We start from the raw sequence: 13202 nt of genomic DNA, 5'->3' as shown, positions 1-13202 counted from the left end.
TTTGATTGGCCTTCTGATTGGAGGGAAACTCTTCTGGGTCCTTGACAGTGTAACATTGACCGGTGCTCAATAGTTTCGGGATTGATCAAATATGGTACAAACAATCCTAATTGCAGACAAATTGCACAATGAGAAGTTTGGCAAGAACGAGCTCTCTCATATAGTGATAATTTATCTCCACATATTTGGTTGGAAGTGAAAGCAATGGACAAATCTTAGGAAAGATAGGCAACTTGAAACCAAGAGCACCAAATAATTTGCATATCCAAGTGATCTCATTAACAGTGTGACTGTGTGAGCAAGAGAACGATACTCCACCTCTAGATCATCGAGCTACAGTTTGTTACTTGTTGACATTATAACTAATCATAATATCCTCTCTCTGCCTTTGCACTTGCGATTTGCATCATGTCTTCTGTTCCGCGTCCGATTGTAATGGATTGATCACAATCACATTTTTATTTTCTTTATTTTTATTATCTGGATAAGTGTGTGTGTGCTCGGCTGGGCAATGCTGAGGTTAGGGAGCAAGGACATGGGTTCGCGGTGAAGGTGGGTTTGGATTCCGGTATTAAGGCTTGCAATGTGGCCATGGATACAAAACATTAGGGTTTCAATTATACAGTGTTGGAGAGGTTAATCCCAACCACATGATTTCATTAAAAATAATCCCATGGTTTTGGGTATGATGTTTTTCAAAATCCTAAAAAATTCACAGAATTTATAATAAAAACCATATAAAATGTTAAAATCCATATGAAATTTTAGAATTTTTAAAATCTTTTAAAATTTATCACATAGAAATAGTCAATTAAAATCCTTTGAAATCCAAATCGACTATACTTAACAGGAAACACGACATTCTCCAGCCCCATCCACATAAACAGCAGAATGACTATTTTCCCTCTCGAAGCGGAAAGGCAAAAAAGGGTTGTTGGACGACCTTTCCTTTTTTCTTCCGGGCGGCCTGTGTCAAATGGCAACGCCAATGGCGTCAACCTACAACATGCCGTGGGTGGAGAAGTACAGGCCCAACCACATCTTAGCCGTTGGTCTCTCTCCCTCACTCATTGCTACATACAATCCAATGTTTTCAAAATTTCAGAGGTTGAAGTACCACATGAAGGTACATATGCACATTAGCTATGCAGCGATTTCTCTCTCATTCTTTCTAAGATGTGTTTTGACAAGTCTTTTACTCGTTTGAGTTTGCAGGAAACTGGATTTACTCACAAGAGAATCTGTGATCGATGGAGTTGGCTTATACCTCCAAATATGTGGTCTTCTGGCTAAGCTGTCTGTAGTTACTAAAACCGCGAACGAAACATAAAAAACCAAACTAGTATTAACTCCAAGTAAAACCTCCGACTTTTTGATGCTAAATATTTTTGTTGTACAGTGGTTTAGATTTAGAGATTGTTTTGTTTTGTCAGGAGAAATGGATTAGGTGCAAGATTTATGGTCTTATAACTACAACCCATGAGGGTTAGTTATAAAATTGTTTAACATATTAGTCATTTTCCTGAGAAAAATACGTGATCTGGACAATTGAGTGCATTTTTTGCTTATGGAGAAGATCGAACCCTTAACGTAGTGTAAACCTAACTCATCCCTTTTACTCGCCTCACCAATTAAGTGGATATTGGCTAATGACAATTCTACGCTCCATATGCAGAGGTGTGCTATGAACAGTTGTCTACATGCGCATGAGTGATTGAACCATCTTTGTATGTTGAACCCTTGACGTAGCCTAAACCTAACTCATCTCTTTTACTCGCCTCATCAATTTAATGGATATTGGCTAATGACAATTCTACGCTCCATATGCATAAGTATGCTACAACAGTTGTCTACATGTGCGTGAGTGATTGAACCGTCTACGTATGTTGGACTCACAAAATATTGACGGCTGAGTGTCAGTCACAGGGAAAATCCAAGTTAGTAAATTGGGCTGGGCCTTAAGAAAAACGTTGGACCCAGAGAAATAAGCGAAAGGCTGGGCTCAACCCGTTACAAAACAGCCCAAACAGTTGAACGACATCGTATTCAGCGGGGGAAACCGCGAGCGCCTTTGGCGGTTGGAAGTTAAATTGGGAAGCATTAGGGTTCTAGGGTTTCGACAGGTCGAAGATTTAGCAGAGGAGAGCGAGCAGCGGCGGCGGCGGCAGACTTCAGCACAGCAGCAGCGGAGGCGCAGCCATGGTTCTGAAGACGGAACTCTGCCGTTTCAGCGGCGACAAGATTTACCCGGGAAAGGGAATCCGATTCATCCGCTCCGATTCCCAGGTCTTCCTCTTCGCCAATTCCAAATGCAAAAGGTACTTCCACAACCGCCTCAAGCCTTCAAAGCTCACCTGGACCGCCATGTACCGGAAGCAACACAAGAAGGTAGAACCCTAACTTCCATTAAACGCTGTGGTTTGGTTTGAATCGTTCATTTGTTTGATTGGTGAATGAGGGTTTTGTTGTAAGCTCACCTGTCTGTGATGTGATTTTCTGTTTAGGATATTGCTGCCGAATCTGTGAAGAAGAGGCGCCGTTCGACCAAGAAGCCCTATTCGAGGTCCATTGTTGGTGCCACATTGGAAGTTATCCAGAAGCGAAGGACTGAAAAGCCCGAAGTTCGTGACGCTGCCCGTGAGGCGGCTCTTCGGTATGTTTAATTTAATCAATTGATTACGTTGATAAAAATGGATTCTGGGTTTTATGCAACAGGCTTTTTGATTGTTCATTCAAATGCGTTTTTTATTTTATTTTTTTATAAATTGAATCAATTGATTAAGATTTTGAAAATTAGGGTTTAGGGTTTTGTTACTTATGCTAACTATGCGTTGTGAATTGAATCAGTTGATCATAGAGCCGTTTGGAAATGATTCTGCAAACTTCTGCTCATAACCACTTCTGTTAGAAGAACGTTTATTAGAAGCATACAAACATTTAAATTAAAATACCAGGCCTAGAAAAACACCGCATTCAGAATTCAATAGCACTTGTAGTTATTTCTGCCCAAATACTGTTAAGAGGTCTTTTTGGCATCTAGAAGCGCTGTTAGCCTCACTGAAGCATTCCCAGACACTCTTAAGTTGGTCAATCATTTGTTTTGTTCAACATGCCCTGTTGCTCCTTAATATTTATGTGTATTTGTTAAAAATTGAACCAATTGATTAGGACAAGAAGTTCAGTTTTGGGTTTTGTTCGACAGGGACCCTGGTTGGTCATTTATGTCTGTGTGTGAATTTTGCAGTGAAATTAGGGAGAGGATTAAGAAGACCAAGGATGAGAAGAAGGTGAAGAAGGCTGAATTGGTGTCCAAGTCAAAGGGTCAGTCCAAGGGAAACATGCCCAAGGCTGCTGCTCCTAAGGCTGCCAAGCTCGGAGGTGGTGGTGGAAAGCGATGAGTTTTCTTCCTCCTCCCATCTTAACAGTTTACTCTACTTCTTGTTTTGCTCTGACACTTCCAAGTCTTTTCTGGTTTACAATTTTTGTATGGATCGATATTGGCATTTTTGGCCACTACAATTTTGGATCTTCATGATGGGTTTCGATTGCAATAGTGAAAGTTTTATTGTTTATATTTCAATCCTCTTTAAGTTTTTATGTGCGAAGCCTCTGAGTATTACAAGTAAAATGAATTTGGTTTCTTAGAACATTGGAAACTGGTGTAGGTTTGGTCCGGATTGGGGGAATCCAACTCTTAATCTGCTACTGCTTGTTGATTTGAGTTCGTAAAGAAAACGGCTGCTTTGCCTGTAGTTTGATTATTGTGCCAAATATTTTTTTTATTTGATATGAGAATATGTGATGGAAGCAAATTAGTTTGATGCATTTAGATGGTTTTTGGGAAGAAGGATGTAACATTCCACAATCTGCTCTTAGGCCTATGTGATCAAAGAGAGACACACAAGGTGTTTCAGCTCCTGCTCCAAATGGTGGAGGTGTGTGTGTTACATGTGTGTGGAATGCTCACTGTTCTAAAAATCTTCTTCTAGCGCCGTCTAGGCCCCCACATAGGAGTTAGGCGGCTGGTCACCGTCTCGATTAATCTCTAAATGTTTGAAAATAAAAAAAAGGCGCCTCGACCTACCTAAGTGCCCGGATAGACTGCCTAGGCGCTCGTCCAAATTGTCTAGGCACCTGCTTAGGTCGTAATTCTCACTTAGACATGTAATGAATAACTTTCATTTTGTATTTTATTTTATTTTTTCAATAAATTGTAAGATACTTGTTAAATATTTAGTGAACACGCATTATATGCTTATTCCCATGTTTTTATTATCTTCTAATATTATATAATCTATGTTATTCTACTTTACAGTTTATAAATCCCAATGAAATTATGTATTTTTTGAAGTACAAGCAGACATTTGTTAATACGATATATATAAATTTATCAAAATCCGCTTAGCCCGCCTAGGTGTTAGGCCACATCATGCTGCTCGACTAGCGTCTAACTTCTTTTAGAACCTTGAGAATACTTAATTATTATGGCTTCGCATTTTGTGGTTAAATCCAAAATCCCCCTCCCTTAGGTTTCAGGATTGGTGTGTAATGGATTAGATAGGAATGAAAGTGATCCTTCTAATCCTAATATTTTGGAGAGAATTGGAACGGATGAATTTCCTTAGTAATTAATCATTCTTCTACCTTCAAAGTTGTACAGAACTTTTTCATTTTCTTGTTGCCACGTACCTTGAATATAATAACTTATGATTCCAATCTAGTCGCAGATGTGACGACCCGTCCCTAATTTTTCTATGTAATTTCTCCCTGAGTATGTGTATTGACGATTATATCCTTATTGGCAAGAGACGTGGACTTATTCTTATTGCTTTCCTTTTTATTTCTTGCTATCGCATTTAAATTGTACACGCTAGTACGAGTAGACGTAGATTTTAAAGTGTAAAAATATCTACTTCGAATAGATTTCGATTTCCTTTTACTGTAGGAAATCTAAAAACCTATCCATTGGATGCCTTTTTATCCCATCCTGTGCACCTCTCTTCATTATTTCACTCTCACCTATCCCATCTCTTCTTTATTTTCCCCCTCTATCAGAAAAGGTTCTCTCTCTCTTCTCTCTCTTTCTCTCCCGTATTCTCTCTTCCTCTGCAACGCCATGAATGAACATCAAAGCTCATAGATCGAGCTTGAAACCAACCCCATTTTACTCCTCTCATCCTCACGAACACAACCATACCAACCAAACCAAGAATGGACGAGTTTTGACTCGCCAACTCGGAAGGTCCGAACTTAGACGAGTTGAATTCGACGTGTTTTCAACTGAGTCACGATGTTTTAGGACTCGGGAAAGCCTCTACGCAACTCCCTAGGGTCTCTAGTCAAGGTTTGAGGAAGCTTTGACGTGAAACAACTCGGTTTCGAGAAGTTCAAGTCTGACCCGTGCATTTCGAGCCAATTTCCGGTCAAACCACTGCGATTTGGCCTGCATGCAAGGTATCAATCTCTTTGTCTCGCTGAGTACTAACTTTCCTTTTTGTTTCACCCAATTTCGTTGAGTATTGAAGAAGTTATACTCATTTGAATCTTACCTAGTTCCGGCGAGTCCGACGGCTTTCGAGGCATTTTCCGGCCAAACCATGGAGAGTTAGACGTCGTGAAAGGTACCATTCTCTTCGTCTCCTCGAGAACTACAACTTTCGTTTTTGTTTCACTTGATTTCGTTTCGTAACGAGGAAGTTATTAACGTTTAAAGGTTGTTCAGTTTTCTGGCCGAATCCGGCCTTCCCTTCCGTTTAACTCCGGCGAGCAGCAACCCAAACCCAGGCCCTTCGGGCCGTTCTTGCCAAGCCTAAAACCCTGGGCAGCCCAACTTAACCTTTTATTATTATTTGGTTAATTAAAGGCCTTTGGCCATTTCTTTTTGGGGCTTTAAGCTCATGCATTTTAAATCTTAAACCCTTTTAGTTTAGGCCTTTAGGCCTAGAATCCTTAAGTCCAACCTATTAATCTAACCCAACCTAATAACCCTTAACCCAGATGAAATATTCCGTTAGGGAATTTTCCATCCGTCAGAGAATATTTCGTCTTTCAGGGAATATTCATCATGTTGACTTTTGTTGACTTTTCGGAAATTTAAGCAGGACCTTTCTTAGTAATTCGACGTTTTGAATTCGTTTTTGACGTCCGTTTTTTCAAATTCAATTGTTATAGTATAGTTTTATTAATTGTACCTTTATGTGCTTAGAGGCAATTATTAGATGCGTTTCCATCTTCGCTAGGTTGCGTGACTCGTCAGCGGCGAAGTATCTGTGAGTGAGCAGTTTTTTTATTTTATTTTTTACCTATACATATTATAGTTTCCATAAATGCGTATTTACTTCACTTTTACGCATATATTGCCAAGTATTCGATATTGTGATATGAAATGTGATAAATGCTGCTATATGGTTGAGATATTATTGTCATGACATTCATACTTGTGTACATGCTCATCTTGCTACACCCGGTGTTAGTACTCGCCCCAGGGCCAGGGCCAGTCCTTCACGTGTATGTTCACATTCGCACCATTTGCTCACCTTGGATCCAAGTTTAGTGTCAGTCTTGTTGGGTAGATTGCATTAGGCGATCCGACTTGTATGTGATGTGCTTTTGCACCAGTCTTCACGTGATCGTAGTACTAGAGCATATTGATTACACCCAGTCCTGTTCATGTCAGAAACCATCTGTTCGAACTTGTGTGTTAGCTTAGATGATGAGCAACCTGCTTATAATTGATTATCACATAATTATATTACTTTGGCATTTGATATATCATGACTTGGCATATTTCTGGTTATATTGCGGTTATATTTGATTACATACTTACGTAGTATGTTTTGAGGAAACTATACTTGTTTTACGGTGAGGGGTTAGTATATTCAAAAAAAAGGTTTTCATATAAGTATTGTTTTATTGACCCACTCAAATTGTTTTTCGCCCCTCCAGGTTTAGTAGCGGTGTTTACGCGTATACGAGGATTCTGGAAAATCTCAGGAGATGGTTACCTTCAATGGTGTAACCCTCAACTTATTACTATATTGTCTTCTACTCTGACATCACGTGTGAATAGGGTTCAAACCCGCTTACCCGCACACTCTCTTGATTAGGCACTTTAGGTTTAAATTTACCCATACCTTCCACATCACTACACTTTATGGCTTCGTCACCCTTCAGGTGTCGGCCAGCACAACTCGATTTGAAGTTCAAGTGGACATTCCGGGTCGGGGTGTGTCAGCAGATGTCAAACAAGGCCTTAGTGAAAATATTGTTGCTTTGTTAAACATGACCATGCATTATTGAATTAGAACAAATGATCGACGTAGCTACGTTTTGATTAAAACAAATTAAAACCTTGATTTATGTCTGAAAACCAAATTTTACTGAAAATAAAGTGGTTATATCGTCATGGAAATAAGTGATCTAGTTCAAGAATTTAGATTTTTCATTCTTATGGAGTATTTTTTAGATAAAGTGGGGTTGAAAGATTAAAGGGCGAATCTTTTAATTTAAACCTTCAAACCCCAGTGCGTTGTTAATTACTTTTCTAGTTGTTCACTCGTGCAGACAATTGTCAATTTTTATAGGTCAAAAAAAGTCCTATAAACCTTTAGCTTAGGTGGAAAGAACCCTAGGCTTAAATTTCCATGGCTTATTATACAAAATAGTTTATGAGATTTGCATGATCAATAGAAATGGTCACTGAGATTGAAAATTAATAGAAATGGTCCTGAGATTGATAGCTTGAAAGGTGACTGGTCCGCGGGAAAATTGAAAAACTCGCCGAAAATTGGGTAAACTTTAAACGTTCATAACTTCTTCAATACTCAACGAAATCGAGTGATTCAAAAACAAAAATCATACTTCTTGACGAGATGAAGAGAATGACATCTTTCTTGACTGCCAACTAGCCGTGGTTTGGCTGGAAAACTGCTCGAAAGTGGCTAACTCGAAAATGGTTAGCCATTTTCGAGCCGTTTTCCAACCAAACCACGGCGAGTTAGCCTTCAAAAAAGGTACCATTCTCTTTGTCTTGTCAAGAAGTATGATTTTCGTTTTTGAATCACGCGATTTTGTTGAGTATTGAAGAAGTTATGAACATTTAAAGTTTACTCAGTTTCCGACGAGTTTTTCTGTTTTTCGGCAGACTAGTCACCTTTCAGGCCATCTCCGGCAACAATTGGGCTTCCAAATAGGTATAATCTTATTCTACACTCTTCTATCTTCATTTTGATATATTATATGTTGAATTTGGTTAAAAAACGATTGAGTTACAAAGCTTTGAAAGTTGCTCAAAGAGTTTTTAACGGAATGATCAAAATCATGGATGGTGGACAATCTTAGGGATCATTTATATTGATTTTCAATCTTAGAGACCATTTATATTGATTATGCAAATCTCAGAGACTATTTTGTATAATAAGCCAATTTCCATTTCCATGCAAGCAACGAAAGCTAGGGTTTGTTGAAAAGTAGCAGCGACGAATCCTTCTTGGTTATAGAATATGAGTAATGCTAGAATGACCATCTTTTTAAATCATATTTTATAAATTTCATAATGTGATTGTTAACGGTTGGTTTTTGTTGTTTAAATTATTTAAATTACAGTATGCTTGTACCATACTTGACCAATCCCGAAACTACTGAGCACCGGTCAACGTTATACTGTCAAGGATCCAGAAGAGTTTCCCTCCAACCAGGAGGCCAATCACAACGCGACACGTATCGACATCAGAAGTCAATCATAGCACGACACGTGTCAACATGACAAGCCAATCACAACACGACATGTGTCAATGTCAGAATGAAACTAGAAACTCTCTTCTATAAATAGAGATCATTCTCTCACAATATTTCCTAATGTCATTTGTACTAAATCATTCACTAATACTCACTAAAGGAGAGCTTGAACCTGTTGGAAATGTGCCCTAAACCCAATCATACGATGATACTTTACGGACATTTCACATGTTAAACTAATCTAGTTTAAATATAAAGGGCAAAGATTATTGTTTGAGCCGTCTCATATAAATGTTATATGCTTAAACGATAAGTCCAAGGAATATGTGATTGGGAGAATACGATCTAAAGAAGTTAGATTCATGAGACCATTCTTTCGTAGACACATCCTAAACGTTCCTGATCATAGGATTGCCAATTGGGCATTGACAGTCCGTTAAGATCAGTACGTGCTGTGTCTTCTCTCAGGGAGAGTGACTAGACTCGAGTCATTGGTGTGTGTGACATCAAGACAAGTACGTAGGTGCTCAATAGAGAATGAGTTCACTGAACACGATCAACGAAGAGTTCTCATATTCATATCACATGAGAACTCATGGTTGGGATAATGCAAAGTAGTCCTTTGACCTGAGGCATCACGTTTGTCTTGTGGTTAAGTCCTTGATCTTTGATTATGTCAAAGTCACCCCATCCGCGGGTGTCCACGTCATCGTTGGGGTTAAGCCACTTAGCTATGGAGGCAAGTGAATGCGCAACAAGGGATCTCTAACCTTCAAACCGTTTGGGGGAGAATACTCTATGATATGATTAGAATCTCTGGCCAGAGTATGAATGAGATTTAGGAAAGTCGTTCCAAATCACATTCAAGGTAATCATATAAGCGCACGAATCACATTAGATAGTAGACATGAATAAACTATCAAACCAAACAATGTGGTCAAGAGTATTGTATTAGAGAAAGACCGTATTGCATTTGTAATCCTAAACTGAATAGGTTCTCTACCTCTTCTGATTAGCTTGGGTAACCATGATATGCTGCTAGGTGTCACTCATGGTTTGTGGAAGCCTTAAACGTGTGTAATCACTAAAGGGAGAATTGAAAGTAAGTTTCAATTCACAATCGATTTGAAAGAGTTCTAATCGCCCACTGCCTCGCTAAAAGGAACCTAATGGATCGTACACCGTGTAAGGTGGAGATTGAAGAAACAATGGAGATGAGTAAGAATAATTAAATGGTTTAATTATTTATGGCAAGGATTAATTAATATGTTAATTAATCAAACGAATAAGTTCGTTAAAGACCTCGGGATAGTTTTGGACCTTAAGGCCCAATGGGCTTCGAACGTCAAGCCCATTGACTTAAGATTGTATGACAATTTAATGAATAAAGATTCACAAAGGCCCAAAAGCCCAAATCCCTTATGTGGCCGGCCATGTGTGTTGAATTAGGGTTTTTGGTTCTTTAGGTCATTTAAAGAAGTGACTATATATAGAACTTTATAGCCTAAAATTCATTAAGGGTTCTTTTGGAGAAAATTGGAGAGAACATGTCTCTCATTTTCTCTCTAGGAGGCCGGCCCCCTTGGAGGGTGTATCTAGCAATCCTACTCCTCCAAGGTCACTCATTTTCTACTTAAATCTAACCTTGGTGTGGAGACTTAGAGGTTCTCAATTTTGGGAACTTGGAGAACCATATTCTTCCATCCAAATCCATGGATCTAAGAAGCAAGGAATGAAGGCCCTCTCTTTGGGTGATTAGCCTTTGCTTATGCAAAGAGGAATCTACAAAGGTATAATTTCTCAACTCACTTTGATTTTAGTTGAGTCTTGGTTCACCAATCTACTAGGCTTTGAATTTCATGGGTAATGTTTTGTTTTTGAGTGCATGCAAGCATGATTCCGCCTTTTAATTGTTAAATGCATGCTATAGATGTTATTCAAATGAACATGTTTTCACAAAATCATCCTTCAAGTGGTATCAGAGCCTAGGTCTAGTAGTTGGTGAATCCTTTTGGGTTTTGTGGTTCATAGTTTGTGATTTAAAAGTTGTAATATGTTACAAGCTTTATTCTTGTTTCTTTGAATGTAAATTTTGTTAGAAAATTTGCCATCTCAAATGTTGTAGATGTAGTTCATATGAGCATGAATATTGGAGCTAAAATTTGGTGCCATGCTTTTGGGAATTTTCGGCCAAATCCAAAGGGTGGATTTTTGGGTTCTTGTTTGACTTGTTAAAAGTGTTTTCAAGTAACTTTTGGAACCCCTATGTACCCTAGTTTGGTTGTATGTTATTTCCCTTAAGTTTGACTGGTTTTGGGATGTTTTTGGAGTAAAAATGTTCATGGAAATTTTTTGGGTTTTTCATGAATGTTCTTCATTGTTCTTGACATTTTTGCCAAGAACAAAAAGTTTTGTGTTTTGATTCAATGTTTTGATTTATTTCATAAAGTTTATATTTTATGTTTTTCAAATGGAATGTGTTAGATATTTGTTTAAATGGTGGTAGAAATAATGGTGGGTGTGAAAGGATTAATTCCCTTTCACACACACCACTTGCACCACTTGCTTGCTTTATGTCTAACTTAGCAATCAACACACACATCACTCATTTCTCCTATCCAAAACCGGCCCTCCCTCAAGTGGGAGTACTTTTGGGGCTTTTATGCAATTACATAAAGTTTTGATACTTTTGTGTATTTGTACTTTGGCCAAAAAGTTTACGTTTTTACGTTTAGGTCCAAAAACGCTAAAGGACAAATTGTTTTGATCCTTTAATGAAGTTTTTGCATTGTTTAAATTTTGGGTTCTAGTTGTAATTACATGAAGTAGTGGACTTTTGTGTTTTTACAAAGTGACCCCAAAAGTTTATGTTTTTGCAATATAGCCCAAAGGTTGTGGTAATTGCATATTGGCCCAAATTAGGTAGAGAACAAAATTGTTTTGTCTCTTTAAATGAGAATTGGATTTTCATTTTGTTTAGCTCCATTTAAATCAATTTTATGGATACAAAAACCAAATGAAAATGTTGCATTCAATTTAATTAGTTAAAGTGTTAATTAATTAAAGGGTGATTATGAACCTAAGCCTACGATAATTGAGCTATGTGAAAGGCCGTTTCAAATTTGTTTGAACCATGGGAATGTGTAGATTAGATTTTGGTTGTAATTTGATTTGATCAAATGTTGTAAAAGAGCATAAGCTCTTCTTTACTTTAAAGTAATTTGATTTATGCAAATGTTGTAATGAGCATAAGCTCACCTTTACTTTGAAGTACTTCTTTCTTGCTTTATTTGATATGCATGAAAATGAAGTAGTTGGGTCCAACGCCCCTAAGACAACACGCCTTAATGTGATTAAACCCGTAACTAAAATCAATCACCATCCCTAGACCGAGATTCAACACTAGGCTCGTGTTGAATCTAAACAAAGGTTCATAGTCATCCTAAGGCCCTAAGGCAACTATATAGTCCATCAATGAATGCAAACCTTATGTTAGTAGTATCATATACTCTTGCTTTAAAAACCGTTTTATAAGCATAGTGGGAGTATTGTATACAACTAAAAACAATCATATGGACCAATAGTTGTAATAGGACCAAAATTGTTTTAATAGAGATTAAAATGTATGTTTATATGTGATGAGACCTAAAACCCTCAACCAAACCATTATTAAGTTGATAAGCGTGAGAGTGCTTTGAACACTCTTTCGTGGCCTTCCACCGTGGTAGCTCCGATCGTTTGTGACTTGTACACCGGCTTCACCCTATCATGGGGGAGTACAAAGTGCGTGCTTACACTCAGGAGGAGTCTATATACATACTTGATGAGGTGAGTGTAGGCAACGAGGATGGCCGACATCGTATCATCGTGAGGCTATTCTTGAACCCCTTCACAAACTAAGCATGGTGGGAATGACTTAACTAAGTGCAATGGAGCCAACATCATATCATTGTGAGGTGACATTCTCTAGAGGCCAAATAAGATGGGTACTTGCAAGTGATGCAAATGAGTAAGCGTATTCTCTCATTATTATTAATGCTAGCCAACATCATATCATTGTGAGGTGGGCTTGGTAGTAGTGAGTCTCCCATACCCTACTAAGAGTTTCATCCAAAACTCTCGAATTCCAATGAGGGATATGGAATTTGCCAAAAATAGTGGGTGGTGTTATTTGATTTAAAGACCAGGATCAAATGGCTTAAAATCAATCAATTTATATTCGTTATGTATTTGTTTACCAATATATTTGCAAACGCTATCCAACACTTGACAAATAAAAGCCGAAAGCTTTAGTTTCCGTACTTGGTACTACAAAACCATAGATTGTCTTTAATGGCTTGTATATGTACCTAAGTAGTCTAATCCTCACAATCTTCCTATTGATAATGTATCATTAGAAGAATATGTTAGAAAAGGTCTATCATAAAGAGGACAACACTTTTAATGTCATAATTCTTCAATTACAA

The 13202-nt window shown here is 38.0% G+C and overlaps 1 protein-coding gene across 1 annotated transcript; it reads left to right on the top strand.

The window, feature by feature from the left end:
• The first annotated feature begins 1858 nt into the window (after window positions 1-1858).
• On the top strand, window positions 1859-3572 carry LOC103419244 (large ribosomal subunit protein eL24z-like). Its single transcript, XM_070823489.1, has 3 exons — window positions 1859-2388; window positions 2505-2653; window positions 3245-3572. The coding sequence occupies exons 1-3, from the start codon at window positions 2200-2202 to the stop codon at window positions 3396-3398; spliced, it is 492 nt and encodes a 163-aa protein (XP_070679590.1). The 5' UTR covers window positions 1859-2199; the 3' UTR covers window positions 3399-3572.
• The last annotated feature ends 9630 nt before the right edge of the window (window positions 3573-13202 follow it).

Source organism: Malus domestica, chromosome 06, assembly GCF_042453785.1.
Source record: "Malus domestica chromosome 06, GDT2T_hap1".
NCBI lineage: Eukaryota > Viridiplantae > Streptophyta > Magnoliopsida > Rosales > Rosaceae > Malus > Malus domestica.
The sequence above is the reverse complement of the archived record's forward strand: the minus strand, read 5'-3'. Positions and strand labels throughout refer to the sequence as shown.

Bases quoted from the DNA above. Each gene is read 5' to 3' on its own strand.
- LOC103419244 (XM_070823489.1), top strand. From the start codon at position 2,200: ATGGTTCTGAAGACGGAACTCTGCCGTTTCAGCGGCGACAAGATTTAC. The intron at 2,389-2,504 runs GTAGAACCCTAA...TTTTCTGTTTAG, and splicing joins ACCGGAAGCAACACAAGAAG to GATATTGCTGCCGAATCTGT. The intron at 2,654-3,244 runs GTATGTTTAATT...TGAATTTTGCAG, and splicing joins GCCCGTGAGGCGGCTCTTCG to TGAAATTAGGGAGAGGATTA.